This window comes from Stegostoma tigrinum, chromosome 15, assembly GCF_030684315.1.
Source record: "Stegostoma tigrinum isolate sSteTig4 chromosome 15, sSteTig4.hap1, whole genome shotgun sequence".
Taxonomy (NCBI): Eukaryota; Metazoa; Chordata; class Chondrichthyes; order Orectolobiformes; family Stegostomatidae; genus Stegostoma; species Stegostoma tigrinum.
The window spans coordinates 15,038,170-15,055,850 of NC_081368.1; the positions used below are offsets into that span (position 1 = coordinate 15,038,170).

The 17,681-nt window shown below is 44.5% G+C and overlaps 1 protein-coding gene across 4 annotated transcripts in view; it reads right to left on the reverse strand.

Moving 5' to 3' along the window:
* The window catches only part of LOC125458849 (mastermind-like protein 2), a 558,191-nt gene that overhangs the window by 187,231 nt on the left and 353,279 nt on the right, over positions 1–17,681 (reverse strand). Inside the window, exon 1 of one of the 4 annotated variants that reach the window (XM_048544601.2) lies at positions 1,353–1,379. The exons of the other annotated variants lie outside the window; for them this stretch is intronic. Coding sequence (XP_048400558.1) covers positions 1,353–1,364 — 12 coding nt within the window. The 5' untranslated portion in view covers positions 1,365–1,379. Of the gene's footprint in view, positions 1–1,352; positions 1,380–17,681 lie in introns of those variants that run through there. 4 annotated transcript variants of the gene reach the window in all.

Below are 17,681 nucleotides of genomic sequence, written 5' to 3' on the forward strand. Positions count from 1 at the left end.
ACAAGAGTGATAAACATTGATAGTTTTGTTGCTGTTAAGCCAAGGGAGGAAGTGATCGGAGGGTAAATCCTCTTCCCCACTTGCATTATTTGGTCCAAGCTTCCAGCTCCTGTTCCACAAGGTGGGAAGGGTCCAAACACCCCAGAACCTCTCCAGGATGTTTTGCTGAAGAAAACCCACACAAAGCCAAGACACCAGATCCTCGTAACATCCTGCTACATGACTGTCTTCTCAAAAACCAAAAACACAGGATAGGGTGTCAAAATCAGTCCAGACAGAACAGGACAAAAAAAAAGCTCTTCCGCAAATATATTTTGATGATCTGAACCATTCTCATTTATCATAAAAATGTTCTAATTTGATAACTGTTTATATCTAATGGCACTGGGACAGGATTCATTGAGCTAATATGGGGTAATGACTGAAACTGATTTGTTTTTTATATTCAAGGTGCTACTTCAGAGTGCTGCAGGCTGCTGGGGCATTGGATCTTATCCATTCACCCACTACCCCATTGTGTATGGTTGGAGGTACAGAATAAATGGAGCCAGTGGAATCTTACCACAATACCTTAGAGTTTAGATTTGATCCGTGAAGGCAAAGGGAAGAGAGAGAAAAAACAACAAGCTATGGATTTAATTACTATAGGAAAAATATTTCAAGAAATGCTGCATCTTGTTCATACTTGTTATCAGTTCTCATATTTCATTTGAAGTTTGAGTTCAGCAGTATGGAAAACAGACTCATTAACTGAATTAAGAGTGAGTCTATCACCCAGCAAAGTCTGAGAAGCAAAGGGCTTATCAAAGGCACAGCATTTATTGCTCTGTTGTACAACTATAAAATGTTGCCAAATTTTAACAAGCTCTTCGTGTCAGAGACAAGTGAAAGGTTTTCAGAATCAGCTCACCAAAAGTTACTTCTAGTTGTGTTGAAATTGCAGTTGAGAAACAGGCCATTTGGCCCAACTGGTCCTAGCTGGTGTTTATGCTTCTTACCACCTGCCTCTAAACTCCAACCTACAATCCTGCTCCCAACCTACTTTTCTTTATTCTTTCATGGGATGTGGACATTACTGGTAAGAACAACATCTTAATACCCTTGAACTGAAAGGTTTTGAGGCCATTTCAGAAGGCTAGAGACAACAACATTGCAATGTGTCGAGACAAGGCAAGAGATATCAGATTACATATCCAGAACGTGGTTACTGAACTCAATGGGTTTTTTGCAATGATCACCATGCCTGGGGTTAGCTTTTAATTCCAGATTTTAAAATTTAAATTCCACTGTGTTGGCATTTGAACTCATAACCATACTATTGCTAATCTGGAAACATTATCACCACACCATACCTCCCACTTCATCAGGCCTTCTTAGAACAACCCATTCTTGCGTCCCGAATGTACTGGAGATGGGATAGCGGACAGGGCAGGTCTCAAGCAGTCTCAATGTTATGACTTGTCAGTGGATTAGTCATTCACGAAATACACGCCTGTGATTGTCAAAAATCCTTTCCTTAGTTAAAGGCTCTATCTAATTCCAAGCTGTCACTGCCCAACGAATACACAGCCAAGTTTGTGACCACAACCTTTAGTCATAAGTGAACATTTGGCTTTTCAGATGTTTGGATTTTCTGTGTGAAATACTTTATTTATTTTAGATATTTCAAATTTGTTAAAGTGAAATAAAATGTATAAAAGGTACTTTTGGAGGAATTTGTTTTCTTGCTCCACTAAGTGCTGTTAACACATAACTCATCTGGTTGCCAGGGTAACAGGTCAAAGGTCAGTCTCCTTCAAGACAAAGAAAGCTAAAGCAAATAAAATGCTCGGAAAATGTTTCAGAAGTTTATTTTTTCAAGTAATTAGGTATTTAATAAAATATAAGTCAATCTAGGTGGCAAACATAATATTTAATCATTTCAAGACCATCATAATATTCTTTGTATATTGTAACTTCCACAAATCTAGCCACAGGCCATAGTAGAAAAAAATGACAAGTATGGTAAATTAGGGTCACATGATACTTCCATCTCTGCGTATTTCTGTCATTTATTTCATTGTGATATTAAGATTCAGTATGAATTATTACTGCCTGTAACTACTGCAAGCAGAATTCAATGTGTCAATGCCTTTCTGCAAGCTTGCATCCAACATATACTGGCCCAGTGCCTGTTTGCAAATATTGATGCAGAAGGTGGAAAAATTGTTACTTTGTCATTTTAAAAAATTAACATTTTGTGGTAGTGTTACCTCAGATGAAATATTGCTTGAATGGATCAAAATGATTGGAATTTTACATTCTCCCCAAAGCAATTCTGTGTTGTCAGTTACATGGAATATTCATTTCAAAGTGTGCCATTTAGAAGTTATCCCTACAATTACCCTCTTTTTGTGACATAACATTGATTTGTGCTAGGAAGTCTTCAAGTATCTCCCAGAGTGGCCACATTCTTGTGCGTAAGCTAGAGGCATAATTATTCAAGCATCAATTCTACTGGATTTACAGAAAATTCCGTGTCCTGGATTTCAAGACCCGCTGTGGCCTTCTCTCACCTTACACTACTGATCTCAGGGTGAATCTTTGATTTCCCTAACCATGGGCTACTTGCTATCCCCGGTAGCATAATCTCAACCAGTTAAATCAGAGCAAAATAGTGCAGATGCTGGAAATCTGAACTAAAAATAGCAAGTGCTGGAGGAACTCAACATGTCTGGTGGGATTGCTGGAGAGAGAAACAGAGTTAATGTTATAAGTCCAATATGACTCTTCTTCAGAATTCATGGCTTATTTTTGCTTGCATCTATATGGCCCTGGACTAACATGTAGCACAGGGAGCCACGTAATAATGGACTCTGGAGTATCCAAGGATAGTTCCTTCATCTTAATGCTGAGGCTCTCAACCACTAGACACTGACAAAATACCAGATATTTTGTCAGACAATGGAAAGCAATCCATAGTAATAGAGAATAAAGAAGGACATTTGGGGAGAAGGCAGAGAGATGAAGTGCAAAAATACCTGCCGTGCCATTGTGCATCATCAGGATTTTTGCAACCTATGCAGTCGTTTGACACAGAAGAGGTGAGAATGTTACTGGAGGATAAAACCTTTAAAGAAATAAACTCTAATAATCTCATTGTGTCAGTGCCTGTTACCAACTGCATCAATCTATTCCCTACATTGACTGCACAGGCTTTCAGGGAATAGGAATAACATGAGAACTGCCCAACATTTATTACCCATAAACTGAGTAGATTTTATGCAGCCATTTCAGAAGGTAGCTTGGATCCAAAATCACACCAAGGCCAGGACTGTTTCCTAGAAGACATTAGAAGATTATTTTTATTGATAATTATAGCCCACGGTCAGTATTACTGAAACTCATTTCCAGATCCTGATTAATTTAGATTCCACCAGTGACCAATGTGGGTTTCAATCCAGTATCCCCCAGTGCGTTGGTTTGGGTTTCTGGATTACTGGTCTGGTAACACTACCACTATTGCAAGTTTACGGAAGTAAGGGAAAATCTTTAGCCCTGTGAACTGCCTGGGATTTTTATTCTATCTTAAAGTCTCTATGTTTTTGGAGATTTCACAGATATTGTCTGAGACAGTGTAGATTTTGGCTTTCAGTTGTGAGAGTACGTTACTAAGTTGTACATTCCAGGGGTGATGAGGTCCCTGTAATTTTGAGACCACCATCTCATATAAATTTGATAGGTGATTTGTGTTGCCCAACAATGTAAGGCTATCAAGATATATGGGTCAAAGCAAGGAAACAGAGCCTATGTACAGAATCTGCAATGATCAAATTGAATGATAGAGCAGGCTCAAGGGAATCAATACATTTCACTGCAATTTCCAGTTTCACAAATGGCCAGTGTACTTCAGAAGGACATGTTTAAAATATATCGAAAGCTTTTAGTATTTTCATAATCAAATATAAATTTCCAGAGTTATAAATGTAAAATTTATAATTTTCAAGAAACACCAGTCTGAACGGTATTAAATTGCCTCAATGCTCCACGAAATTTCCAACATCAACCCGAGGCTTAATACTTGTAAGGAGCGCAGGGAGAAGCGTAATAAGGGCATTTGGCCAGTCTGTGTTACTCTGCCATTCAACTGGATCACAGCTGTCATGACAATGGATCAGAACCTCTAAATACTTACTGACATATTCAACTTTTCATTCCAACATTTGTCTTCTAAAAGTGGACTGCCTACAGCCATAAAGATGACCGCAGATGTAAATGCAGTGACAGTCTGGCAGTGTCCTATGTGGGCCCATGTAATGTCAGTGTTGGGGAAACTTCAAACAGAAAATCTAAAAAGGAAGAGATAATGAAAGGGTAGCACGGTGTCTCAGTGGTTAGCACTATTGCCTCACAGTGCAAGGGACGTGGTTTTGAATCCAGCCTTGGGTGACCAGTAGAGTTTTGCATGTTGTGTGCATGGGTTTCCACCGGGTGCTCCAGTTTCCTCCCACAGTCCAAAGATGTGCAGGTTAGGTGGATTGGCCGTGCTAAATTGCATGTAGTGTACACTGATGTGCAAGGTGGGTGGGTTTGCTGCAGTACATGTAGCGTTATGGGGATAAGGTGGGATTCTGAGTGAGACGGTAGTGCAGACTTGATGGCCTGAATAGCCTCTTTTTGCACTGTAAGGATTCTACGAAAGGCTGGCTACTCATTCTCCTGCTGCACCTTCTCTGCAGCTGTAACACTATAGCCGGCATTCTGTTCAATTACCCTGATGTACTTACGTAAGGTATGATTTGTACTGAGATGCAACACTTCTCAATCATACTTTTCACTGTATCTCAGTACATGCGACTAAATCGAATCAAATCCTCTCAGCAGGCAGTTATCGCTGCAGATATGTTTGTGCTTTACCCTTCCAGAAAAATACAAATTAACAACTGTAACACTTGCCTGAGTGCCTCAGCGGGCCTGATATACTCAAGTGTGGGCTAGAGTGCTATGAAGATCATTGCTCATGAATAGCCTTTAAGCACCTGTGGACTATTGGTAAAGACAGGAAAAGAACACTGTCTCACTCTGAGTACTGCCAGCAGTGACTGTAGAAAGGAAACAGGATGAAAGAATGCCAGCTGACCCTAAAATCAGCCAAGGATCTTCAAGTCAACTGATCAAATGCCAACACCACTGCTACCAGTACGATTCAATGTAGTGGCCACAGGATTCTACTATCTACTGTCGACAAGTGACTCACACTTTTGTGTTAGTATGTGTACGTTTGTTTCTGAGCTTTCCCGCTTTTTAATATCCAGAAGCACTGTCACACAAAACTGATAGCATTATTTTACCAGAACAAAAATAGAAGTTGCTAGAAAAGCTCAGCAGGTCTGGCAGCATCTGTGAAGAAAAAAGTCAGAGTTAACGTTTCTGCTGAGCTTTTCCAGCGCCTTCTGTTCTTGTATCAGAGATAGTAGGAACTGCAGATGCTGGAAGATCCGCAATAACAAGGCGTGGAGCTGGACGAACTCAGCAGGCCAAGCAGCACCTTAGGAGAAGAAAAGCTGACGTTTCTGGCCGAGACCCCCACCCCCCCAACCATTTCTGACGAAGGGTCTAGGCCCGAAGCGTAAGCCTTCCTGCTCCTAAGATGCTGCTTGGCCTGCTGTGTTCATCCAGCTCCACGCCTTGTTATCTCTGTTTTTGTTCCTGATTTACAGCATCCACAATTCTTTCGATGTTTATTATTTTTCAATCGACCTATCCAGGAATGATATCACACAAGATAGGAACCCTGGCATCCTGGTCTTGAGGTAGGGACATTACCACCTTGTCACAAGAGGCACAGACACAACTGAGCGGCTTGTCCCACCACTAAATCACCCGTGAAAATTTTGGCCTCTTCACCACCAGTAAGGCCATTCGGGGCAATGCAATTACTCCAAAGCCAAGGAGCGAGGTAGGGAGAGGAGCGTGAACCGGTGCGAATGTGTCTGATTTGAGCTGCAGCTGAAGTGGTTAACTTAGAGAGCCGTAATTTGGTTGATATTGATGGAAACTGTCAGAACTGTGGATGCTGTAAATTCCAGACAAAAATAGAAATTACTGGAAGAGCTCAGCAGGCCTGGCAGCAGCTGTGGAGAGAAATCAGAATCAATGTTTTGGAGCAAGTGGCCCTTCCTCAGAACTGATAGTAGCTAGGAAAACGTTGGTTTATATACGGAAGATAGGGTAGGGCGAGAGGATAAGGTGTAAACAATGTATGGGGATAGAGCCCAAACAGAGAGAAGAACAGTTGATAATGATCTGGGTGGGAGGGTGAATAGCTGTTAATGAGGACTGTTAGTGGCTAACAATGAGTGGTGTGTAATGTTAGACTATGTGATAATGAGGCGTGGTTGTGGGGCTGGGATTAAGGAATAGTGTGAGATCAGGCCCTAAAATTATGGAATTTGATGTGAGTCTAAGAAGCTGTAGGGTCCCCAGGTGGAAAATGAGGTGTTTTTCTTCCAGCTTGTGCTGTGCGGGGTTTCTGTCTCCAACAGCATCATGTCACATTGGCTCAGACCTGCACCAAACCCCCTTTCCATTTCATCCTCTGGCTCATTCGACATGCGAGCAAGAAACTTTTTCTTCTGCTTTCAGGCATCAAGGCACGCAAAATGCAACAACTTAAAGATTCCCGTGGCTCTTTGGAACCCTCCTCCCCTCCCCCGAAGGTTCTGTACTCAGCAAAGGCCTCAGTTTTATCCCTCTGCATCCCCACCTTAATGAATTTCTGGAACAATATGAAGTTGAACTTTCATCCATCGCCTTCACCTCTGCGCCCATTTCTTTGGACAAGAGTCCTCTCCCTGTCCCACAAATTCCTTCACCCAGCTCCAACATTGTCCCTCCACCTGAACCCCTCTCTCTGGCCTTTTATCTGCACGCGATCTGTTCATTCAGAACTGTCAACATGATGCTGGTTGCCTCAATGTGTCCGCATGTCCTTCTCTATTCCAACCTGTCCTCCCGGGAACTGACTGCACTCCATGCTCTCAAATCCAACCTTGACTTTGTTATCAACCCTACTGATAAAGGGTGGTGGGCTGACTTCTACATTGTGGAGACTACAGACCAGCTCTCAGATACTTCTTCCTCTTCCCCGCCCCCAGACCATGGCCATTAGGCCATTGTGTCAACCACAGTCACCAACCTCATTTCATCTGGTAATCTCCCCACCACTGCTGATAGTCCCTCAACCTCGCTCAGCTCGCTTCTACCTCCTTCCCAAAGTCCACAAACAGCATTGTCCGGCCAGATCCATGGTTTCAGCCTGCTCCTTCCCTACAGAACTCATCTCTTCCTACCTTAACTCAGTCTTCTCTCCCTCCTGGCCCAATCCCTTCCCATGTACATGCATGATTTCTCTGACGCTTTACACCAGTTTCAGAATTTCCAGTTTGCCGGTTCCATTTGCCTCCACATTACCATGAATGTGCACTCCCTTTACACATCCGTTCCCCACCAGGAGGGTCTTAGGGCTCTCCTTTTCTTCCTGGAGCGAAGGCCTGAACAGTCCCCATGCACCACCACCCTCCTCCACTTGGCCGAGCCGTTCTCACCCTCAACAACTTCTCTTTCAACTCCTCTCATTTTCTGCAGGTCAAAGGGTTGGCCTTGGGTACCTGCATGGGCCCCCTTTATGCCTTTTTCTTTGTGGGGTATGTGGAATATTCCTTATTCCAATCCTATACCAGCCTCCAGCCACAACTGTTTCTCCAGTACATCAATGATGTAATGGATGCTGCCTTCCTCTCATGTCCAGAATTGGAAAAGTTTATTGATTTTGCTTCCAATTTCAACCCTACCCTCAATCTCACCTCGTCCATCTCTGACTCCTCCCTTTCCTTCCTCGATATCTCTGTTTCCATTTCTGGGGATAGACTGGCCACCAATGTCCACTATAAACCCATCAACTCCCACAATTACCTGTCCTATATATCCTCACACCTTGCTTCCGAGAAAGATTCCATTCCATGCTCCCAGTTCCTCCGTCTCCGTCGCATTTGTTCAGATGATGGCAACTACAACAAGGGAGCCTCCAAAATGTCCAACTTCTTCTTCAACCAAGTAGTTCTCAGGGCCCTCAGCTGGGTCTGACCCATTTCCCACATTTCAGCCACCACCCCCTCTTTTCCTTCCCACAACAGCGATAAGGACACTCTGTCCTTACCATCCCATCAGCATCCACATCCAGAGGATTGTTAACTGCCATTTCTGCCACCCCCAGCAGGATCCCACCACCAGACACATATCCCCCTCCCCTCCCTTGTCAGTCTTTTGCAGCGACCATGCCCTCTGGGACATCCTGGTTCACTCTTCTTTCATTCCCAACACCTCCACACAACAGCGCCATGGCACCTTCCACTGCAACCGCAGAAGGTGCAACACCTGTCGGTTTATGTCCTCCCTCCTGAGTATCCAATGGCCCAAACATACCTTCCAGGTGAAGCAACGCTTTACTGGCACTTCCTACAACCTAGTCTACTGCACTCACTGCTCACAATGCGGTCTCCTCTCCAGTGGGGAAATGAAGTGTAGACCGGGTGGCCACTTCACAGAACATTTTCATTCTGTTATCAAAAAAGACCCTGAACTACCTGTTGCCAGCCACATTAACACATCACCCTGTTCCCTGCCAACGTCTCTGGCCCAGGCTTGCTGCAGTGCTCCAGTGAAACTCAGCGCAAGCTGGAAAACCAGCGCTAATTGTATCAGAGATAATGGGAATTGCAGATGCTGGAGAATCCAAGATAACAAAGTGAGGTGCTGGATGAACACAGCAGGCCAAGCAGCATCTCAGGAGCACAAAAGCTGACGTTTCGGGCCTAGACCCTTCATCAGAGAGGGGGATGGGGTGAGGGAACTGGAATAAATAGGGAGAGAGGGGGAGGCGGACCAAAGATGGAGATTAAAGAAGATAGGTGGAGAGAGTATAGGTGGGGAGGTAGGGAGGGGGTAGGTCAGTCCAGGGAAGACGGACAGGTCAAGGAGGTGGGATGAGATTAGTAGGTAGATGGGGGTGCGGCTTGGAGTGGGAGGAAGGGATGGGTGAGAGGAAGAACAGGTTAGGGAGGCAGAGACAGGCTGGGCTGGTTTTGGGATGCAGTGGGTGGAGGGGAAGTGCTGGGCTGGTTGTGTGGTGCAGTGGGGGGAGGGGACGAACTGGGCTGGTTTTGGGATGCGGTGGGGGAAGGGGAGATTTTGAAGCTGGTGAAGTTCACATTGATACCATTGGGCTGCAGGGGTTCCCAAGCGGAATATGAGTTGCTGTTCCTGCTACCTTCGGGTGGCATCATTGTGGCACTGCAGGAGGCCCATGATGGACATGTCATCTAAAGAATGGGAGGGGGAGTGGAAATGGTTTGCGACTGGGAGGTGCAGTTGTTTATTGCGAACTGAGTGGAGGTGTTCTGCAAAGTGGTCCCCAAGCCTCCGCTTGGTTTCCCCAATGTAGAGGAAGCCACACCGGGTACAGTGGGTACAGTATACCACATTGGCAGATGTGCAGGTGAACCTCTGCTTAATATGGAAAGTCATCTTGGGGCCTGGGATAGGGGTGAGGGAGGGGGTGTGGGGGCAAGTGTAGCATTTCTTGAGGTTGCAGGGGAAGGTGCCGGGTGTGGGTGGGGTTGGAGGGCAGTGTGGAGCGAACAAGGGAGTCACGGAGAGAGTGGTCTCGCCGGAAAGCAGTCAAGGGTGGGGATGGAAAAATGTCTTGGGTGGTGGGGTCGGATTGTAGATGGTGGAAGTGTCGTCCTCACCCTCAACAACTTCTCTTTCGATTCCTCCCACTTCCTACAGACATAGGGGGTGGCCATGGGCACCCGCATGGGCCCCAGCTATGCCTGCATCTTTGTAGGTTACGTGGAACGGTCGCTCTTCCACACCTACGCAGGCCCCAAACCCCACCTCTTCCTCCGTTACATTGATGACTATATCGGCGCCGCCTCTTGCTCCCCAGAGGAGCTCACACAGTTCATCCACTTCACCAACACCTTCCACCCCAACCTTCAGTTCACCTGGGCCATCTCCAACACATCCCTCACCTTCCTGGACCTCTCAGTCTCCATCTCAGGCAACCAGCTTGTAACTGATGTCCATTTCAAGCCCACCAACTCCCACAGCTACCTGGAATACACCTCCTCCCACCCACCCTCCTGCAAAAATTCCATCCCCTATTCCCAATTCGTCCGCCTCCGCCGCATCTGCTCCCACGATGAGGCATTCCACTCCCACACATCCCAGATGTCCAAGTTCTTCAAGGACCACAACTTTCCCCCCACAGTGGTCGAGAACGGCCTTGACCGTGTCTCCCGCATTTCCCGCAACACATCCCTCACACCCCGCCTCCACCACAACCGCCAAAAGAGGATTCCCCTCGTTCTCACACACCACCCCACCAACCTCCGGATACAACGCATCATCCTCCGACACTTCCGCCATCTACAATCCGACCCCACCACACAAGACATTTTTCCATCCCCACCCCTGTCTGCTTTCCAGAGAGACCACTCTCTCCGTGACTCCCTTGTTCGCTCCACACTGCCCTCCAACCCCACCACACCCGGCACCTTCCCCTGCAACCGCAGAGAGTGCTACACTTGCCCCCACACCTCCTCCCTCACCCCTATCCCAGGCCCCAAGATGACTTTCCACATTAAGCAGAGGTTCACCTGCACATCTGCCAATGTAGTATACTGTATCCATTGTACCCGGTGTGGCTTCCTCTACAATGGGGAAACCAAGCGGAGCTTGGGGACCGCTTTGCAGAACACCTCCACTCAGTTCGCAATAAACAACTGCACCTCCCAGTCGGGAACCATTTCAACTCCCCCTCCCATTCTTTAGATGACATGTCCATCATGGGCCTCCTGCAGTGCCACAATGATGCCACCCGAAGGTTGCAGGAACAGCAACTCATATTTCGCTTGGGAACCCTGCAGCCTAATGGTATCAATGTGGACTGCACCAGCTTCAAAATCTCCCCTTCCCCCACCGCATCCCAAAACCAGCCCAGTTCATCCCCTCCACCCACTGCACCACACAACCAGCCCAGCCTGTCTCTGCCTCCCTAACCTGTTCTTCCTCTCACCCATCCCTTCCTCCCACACCTCCATTTCCTACCTACTAACCTCATCCCGCTTCCTTGACCTGTCCATCTTCCCTGGACTGACCTATCCCCTCCCTACCTCCCCACCCATACTTTCCTCTCCACCTATCTTCTTTTCTCTCCATCTTCGGTCCGCCTCCCCCTCTCTCCCTATTTATTCCAGAACCCTCACCCCATCCCCCTCTCTGATGACGGGTCTAGGCCCGAAACGTCAGCTTTTGTGCTCCTGAGATGCTGCTTGGCCTGCTGTGTTCATCCAGCTCCACACTTTGTCATCTTGAAAAACCAGCGCCTCATGTTTCCCTACATTGATGGTCCAGTCGTTATGGACTCTCCATCCTCCCAGCTCACTGAGAATTTCTTTGGATCACAGAAGCTAAAACCATCCACATAGGTAATAAAATGTGAGGCTGGATGAACACAGCAGGCCAAGCAGCATCTCAGGAGCACAAAAGCTGACGTTTCGGGCCTAGACCCTTCATCAGAACCCTCTCTCTCCCATTATCTCTGATACCATCCACATAGGGATGTGTCAGCCATAACATGAACCAACTCAAAATTACAGAACAATACATAATCACTCTTTATGAACGAGTGCAATGGGCTCACTGGTTGGCACTCTTAAGGGTTACATTTAGGAGGCATGATGGATGATGATGGCAAAATATGGAATAAAAATATAAGTTAAACTACATGGAGGAGCATGTAGACTGAAGTAAAAAGCTGTGATCACTGCATCCTAGCCTCAGTAGAGTGCTGCAAATGAAGGACAACTCCTGATTTGCTGAAGGGAAGGGTCTCTTCCTGCTGTGATGGGACTTTCACTTTGAACCAAATAAGACAAAGAAAAAAACGAATCTCTTTCAATTTGAAGTCAGTCAGAGTTTAATCTACAACCAGCCCAGGGTAAACACTTCCAAAAGTTCTCATTACAGTCTATAATCACTCTGAATTTCAGCCAGTCAAAAGGTTGGGGAAACAGTCCAAGCCCAAACTCCAAAAGGTGCCAGTGGGCTCCCTCCAAAGAATATAGATGGAGGTCACCTTTGCCCAAACTGCCCTTGACATCCTTTCTTCATGGGAGCAACAATTCAGCAAAGACATTGCCCTCTTCTTGCTTTTTTGACTGCTCCACAGGTAATAATTAGATTATTAATTAGTCTAACATTTCAATCTGGGGAACATAGATAGCCTCCCTTGTGCACCGTATTCGAATGATGATCAGCAAATTATCGATAGTTAGGATGTGTATGTGTTTGGCTGAAATAATTCAGTTGGAGGAGCATCAGACTGAAAATCCTGTAATCAGGATATGTGAAAACTTGTGGTGAGGTGGTAATGTCCCTGGCTCTGAGGGTAGGAGATCTGAGTTCAAGTCTCACCTGCTCCAGAAGTGAATAGCAACATTTTTGAAGAGGAAATTATCTACCAGGAAGGATAATCCAATTGCTTTGCACAAGTGATATCCTAGAGTTAGGGGAAAAAATGACTGAGCAAATTTACTTGCTGGTTGATTATAAAGTATATCACAAGCTTTGGAAAGTGTTAACTCAGAAGTCATGATAGGTAAGGCTCCAATTTCCCTCATAATACAAGGGACTATTCCGCACCACCCGCCCCCCACCCCAGTCGCACATCTTTCAGTGTAACATGAATGTGAGATCTATGACTGAACAAAAATACTTCCATTTCTTTGGTGCCTTTCACAACTACAGGATATGTCAAAGTGCTCCACAACCAACATTGTAGTTTTGATGTGTAGTCACCCAATGTGATGTAGGAAATGCAGTCACCAATTTGTGCGCATCAAACTCCCACAGACAATGTGGTAATGCCCAGGCTACATGGTGCAGCATTGATGTTTGTGATGTAACAATTATTGAGTGTGTCACCAGGAGTAATTCCCAGGTTCTTTCACAAATTCAAACAGATGCACCTTGGTTTAGCATCTCATTCAAAAGCCTTCCCCCTTCAAGGTGCAGTAATCCCTCACTACTGCACTGCACTGGAATCATAGAATCCCTACAGTGTGGAAGCAAGCCTTTGACCTAACAAGACCACACCGACCCTCAGAGTATCCTCTTATAACCACCTAATCTACACATCCCTGAACACTATGGGCAATTTTCCAATGCCAATCCACCTAACCTGCACATCTTTGGACTGTGGGTGGAAACCCATGCAGACACAGGGAGAATGTGCAAACTCCATTACAGACAGTCACCGAAGGGTGGAGTCTAACCCAGGTTCCTGCTGCTGTGAGGCAGCATTGCTAACTACTGAGCCACCACTGTGTCTGTACTTCTGTCTCCAGAGTGGAACTTCAACCCATTACTGACTCAGAGGTGAGAGTGCTATTGACAGGGAAGCAGCTGCTACTTATCACTACTGCGGATATCAATCATTCAATCCAGTCTAAAATCAGAACCAGGAGCCTTCTTGTAGTGTAGAGGTAGTGTCCCTGTCCCCGAACTGGGTCGCCTGGGTTCAAGACCCACCAACTCCAGAGGTGTGTAATAACATTTCTGAACAGGTTGGTTAGAAACTATCTACAATAAGAACTAGCCAGGTATCCTTTGAAACGAAGAACATGGTGCCCATCAATGCTCTCATATCTTCAGAGGGAGGTAGGCACCGTGGAGGATGCAATGCTATATTTCCCTTTCCAACTCCAATTTGATTTAGTCCCTTCATGATCTCTTAACCTCTCCCTCACCTTGATGGTTTGCATGTAAATATCCAATTGGCTACATGTGTCATTTGCTGGTGGCAGTTAATAGTTAAAAACAAATGAAACGTCACAGTGATTTGGTGGTGGGAAAGCAGGTCAGTCTGGATGTGAAAAAAAGATGCTATCAAAACCAGCTTCTGAGCCAGATGTCCCTGGATTCAACTCCCAGCATCTGCAGTTCCCATTATCTCTATTCCAGAGGTGTGTCCTAACGTCTCTGAAGAGCTTGACCGAGAATATATCTACAATCAGAACCATCCCAGGCTGATCATTTTGAGATAATGCTGCGGAAACGTAACAGATTGAGAATACATGCTGGTTCTGATCAAAATGGATAAACCAATCGAGCATGGTTTCACTCTATTATCAAACACATCCCACTTAAGTTGTTAGCAGGATGCAGGAGCTTTTCGGTAACTGCCAGAGTCTTCCTCACACAAAGAAAATGCACATTAAATGTCAGTGGTTGTTAATGGTTGTCCTCTCATCTCTGTATCTGGAACCTGAAAGTTTAAGCCCCACGTGAGGATTTGAACACATAATCTCGACTGACACTTCAGTGTAGTGCTAATGAGACGCTAAATTAAGACATAAAAGATCCTGTGGTAATGTTTGAAGAGGAGCAGGAGAGCTCTCCAGCTGTTCTGACCGATACTAAACCCTCAATTAACTCCAACAGAACTGATTAACTGGTTAGTGGAGATATCTTGTGTACAAATCAGTTGCAGTAATAGTCTACATAACCACAGTAACTAAACTTCAGTTGTAATGACCGACAAAACTGTCGATGTGGAATTCAGAAACAAAAACAGAAATTGCTGGAAAAACTCAACAGATCCAGTAGCATCTGTGGAGAGAAATCAGTGTTAACGTTTTGGTTCCAATGACCCTTCCTCAGAACTGTTCTGAAGCAGTTTGCTGCATCCTGTGTAATGGACTGCACCAGACTGCCTCCCCCACACCACACCCCTGCAAATATTTTAAGCGGCTAGCCTAGACCCTATCTTAAAGGCAAATGCGAAGTGCCATGCTCCTGTTGCAATGCGAATTGGTCAAACGATTCAACGTGAAGCAAAACACAATTTATTTCAACATTATAGTTAAAATGCAAAGAAAAGAAAGAAGAATTTAGAATAACATCTCTATCAGAAAACTTAACCAAATGTTAGGTGCAGTACCTATTGCAAATTAACTGTTCCAATATAGTAACATTCCATAAACACATGTTTTGACAAAAAGGCAAATTCAGAAAAATATATTTGTTTCACAGGTAACCCAGCAGCAGAGAGAAACCACCAGCTTCTTGCTGTAACTGAGAGAGGGAAATGATAGCTTCTACTTCTTCAAGACTACAACATGAAGTGCTTAAAGCTGAACGTAAAGCTAAAAAAACCCTAGAACTCCTGGTCTGTGCGAGCTGGCCAAACACTACCAGGCTGTGTCTATTGTTCCAACTTTTAAAAAAACCCAAGGCCTCACAAGCTGTTTACTCTGATGTTTCTGGTAGACTGCTTGTTACCCCTGCTTTACAACCTCTCTTCAAAATAAAACCAGGATAAAATAACCTCTTAAAACTACAGCAACATTACACTTGATGTTATAATATGTACTACATAATTGCAGAAATGTCTGATTTTCCTTTCATCCAAGAATAAAATCTACATGCCTCTATTAATTCTTCCTGACAGTTTAACAGACCAGATCCATATGTTGAATTAGGCAGCAAAAAGAGACTTACAAGGGTTTTATCGTAATTTTTTAATTTAGCATTTCAATTTAATTTAATTCCCGATGGTGGGTGTGTCCAGAACCAGAGGTCACAGTATGAGCAGTCAGGGTAGACGATTTAGGACGGAGATGAGGAGACATTTCTTCACCCAAAGATTGGGGAGCCTGTGGAATTCATTACCACAGGAAGTAGTTGGTGCCAAAACATTGACTGTATTCAGTAGGCAGCTAGATATAGCTCTTGGGGCAAATGGGATCAAAGGTTATGGGGAGAAAGCAGGATTAAGCTATTGAGTTGATGAATAACAATGACCATGAAGAATGGCAGAGAGGCTTGAAAGACCGAATGGCCTCATCCTGCTCCTATCTTCTATGTTTCTATGTAAACACTAGTTTCCTTCTTTTCATTCTGGGCCATTTCCATGTCCAGCAGTCAGCCATTCCATGAGAAAACCTCCAGCTCTCAAACACACAGTTGTCTGAACACTGTCCACTCTCAATCAACACTGGAGCTGTCTGAATGACCCTTAAAGGAACCTGCATTTTAAACATTGTCCCTAACTTTGAGTTATAATATCAAACCTCATTGAGGGTGAAGTATTAAAGAGGCACTAAATCATTGTTTTTTTAAATCATTGTGGGCATTGCTAGCTGGCCGTTATTTATTGCTCGTCCCTGGACGCTCTTGAGAAGGTTTGTGGTGAGCTGCCTTCTTGAACCACTGCAATCCAATGTCATCACTAACCAGATCATTGCAGAAAGCCATTTCTAATTATGTGAGAAAGACTACCATGTAAGATAAAATTGTTCTAATGCTCCCAAATGCACCACATTGTGTGATATCATTTTTCTTGCTAGCCAGTATGACAGGAGCTAAACACAATGCTCAGGTTGTACTTTTGTAAATTCACCCACCTTGGGGAGACCTGCTATGCCTGTATTTTTCCAGTCTTAATAATGAGCCAGCCTTATGAGTGAAGTGGTGCTGAGCTGGGGAATTCCTGCACCTCTGGGTTCCTTTGATCCGTGGGGAGATTATGCATGAAGATGCCTCCAAGAATCAGTGCTTCTGAGATCCCAAACCCAATGAAGTGTGTGTGAGAAAGTTTACACTGCGTCACTGACAATTTTAAATGGACAATTTTGGTATACTAGGGCAATACAGCACCATTTAAATGTGTTCAGTCTTCAGCTTACTAGATCTGTGCAAACTAACAATTGAAAGGAATATGAATGACTTAGTGTAAAAGTAGAGATTACAGGTAGTTAACCAGGTGTCAAATGTTCATTAAATGTCTGGATCCTGTATTTGGAGATGACAGCCAATGGAATATAAGCAAGGCAGGATTCAGCGTGTGAAAACCAAAAAGTAGAGATTGGAAGATTCTCTTCTCTCCTCACGTCTTCTAATAGTAATTCTGATAAAATAGACACAGACTACCCTTGAACATTTTGCAAAAATAAAGTCAAGCACACTGTCAGAAATGGAGTACACCAGTTAACAGATTGTCACCACCCTCTACGCTGTATAGTGCAGAACTGCTTTGAAAAGCAGCTGAACTGTGAAAAGGTTTTGAAACAATTGTTCTGCCACTGGTAGTGAGTATACTGGTCTTGTTTACTGAGGGTCCAGCACCTGAAAGCTATTTTCAAAGTATTGCATATTTGTTTTGTTATAATTGCATATATTTGTATCATATGGTAGAAAAGTGTGATGCAATCTGTGCAAGTTTAATGCACATTAACTTTCTGTTTGGACAATATTGATCTAGTTCACCTTCTACTATCCTAGTAAGTCACATGATACATGATAATGAAGTTGTTGCCTAATGACAATGATCAATCTCTATCAATTAGACCACAACAGAAACGCCCGAGATGTGAAGACCTTTCAGAACTACAGGCTCCAACTCACCTGTTCCTCCCAAAAACACATCACTCACTGCATATTGTCTCAAATTACTCATGCAATATATCCCAAAACATCATTTTCAGAAAGAAATGTATCCAATTTACATTTGAGTCAATCAATACTGATGTCTTCTGCCATCTCCCTGAGGAACCTTTATGGATTGACGACTCAAG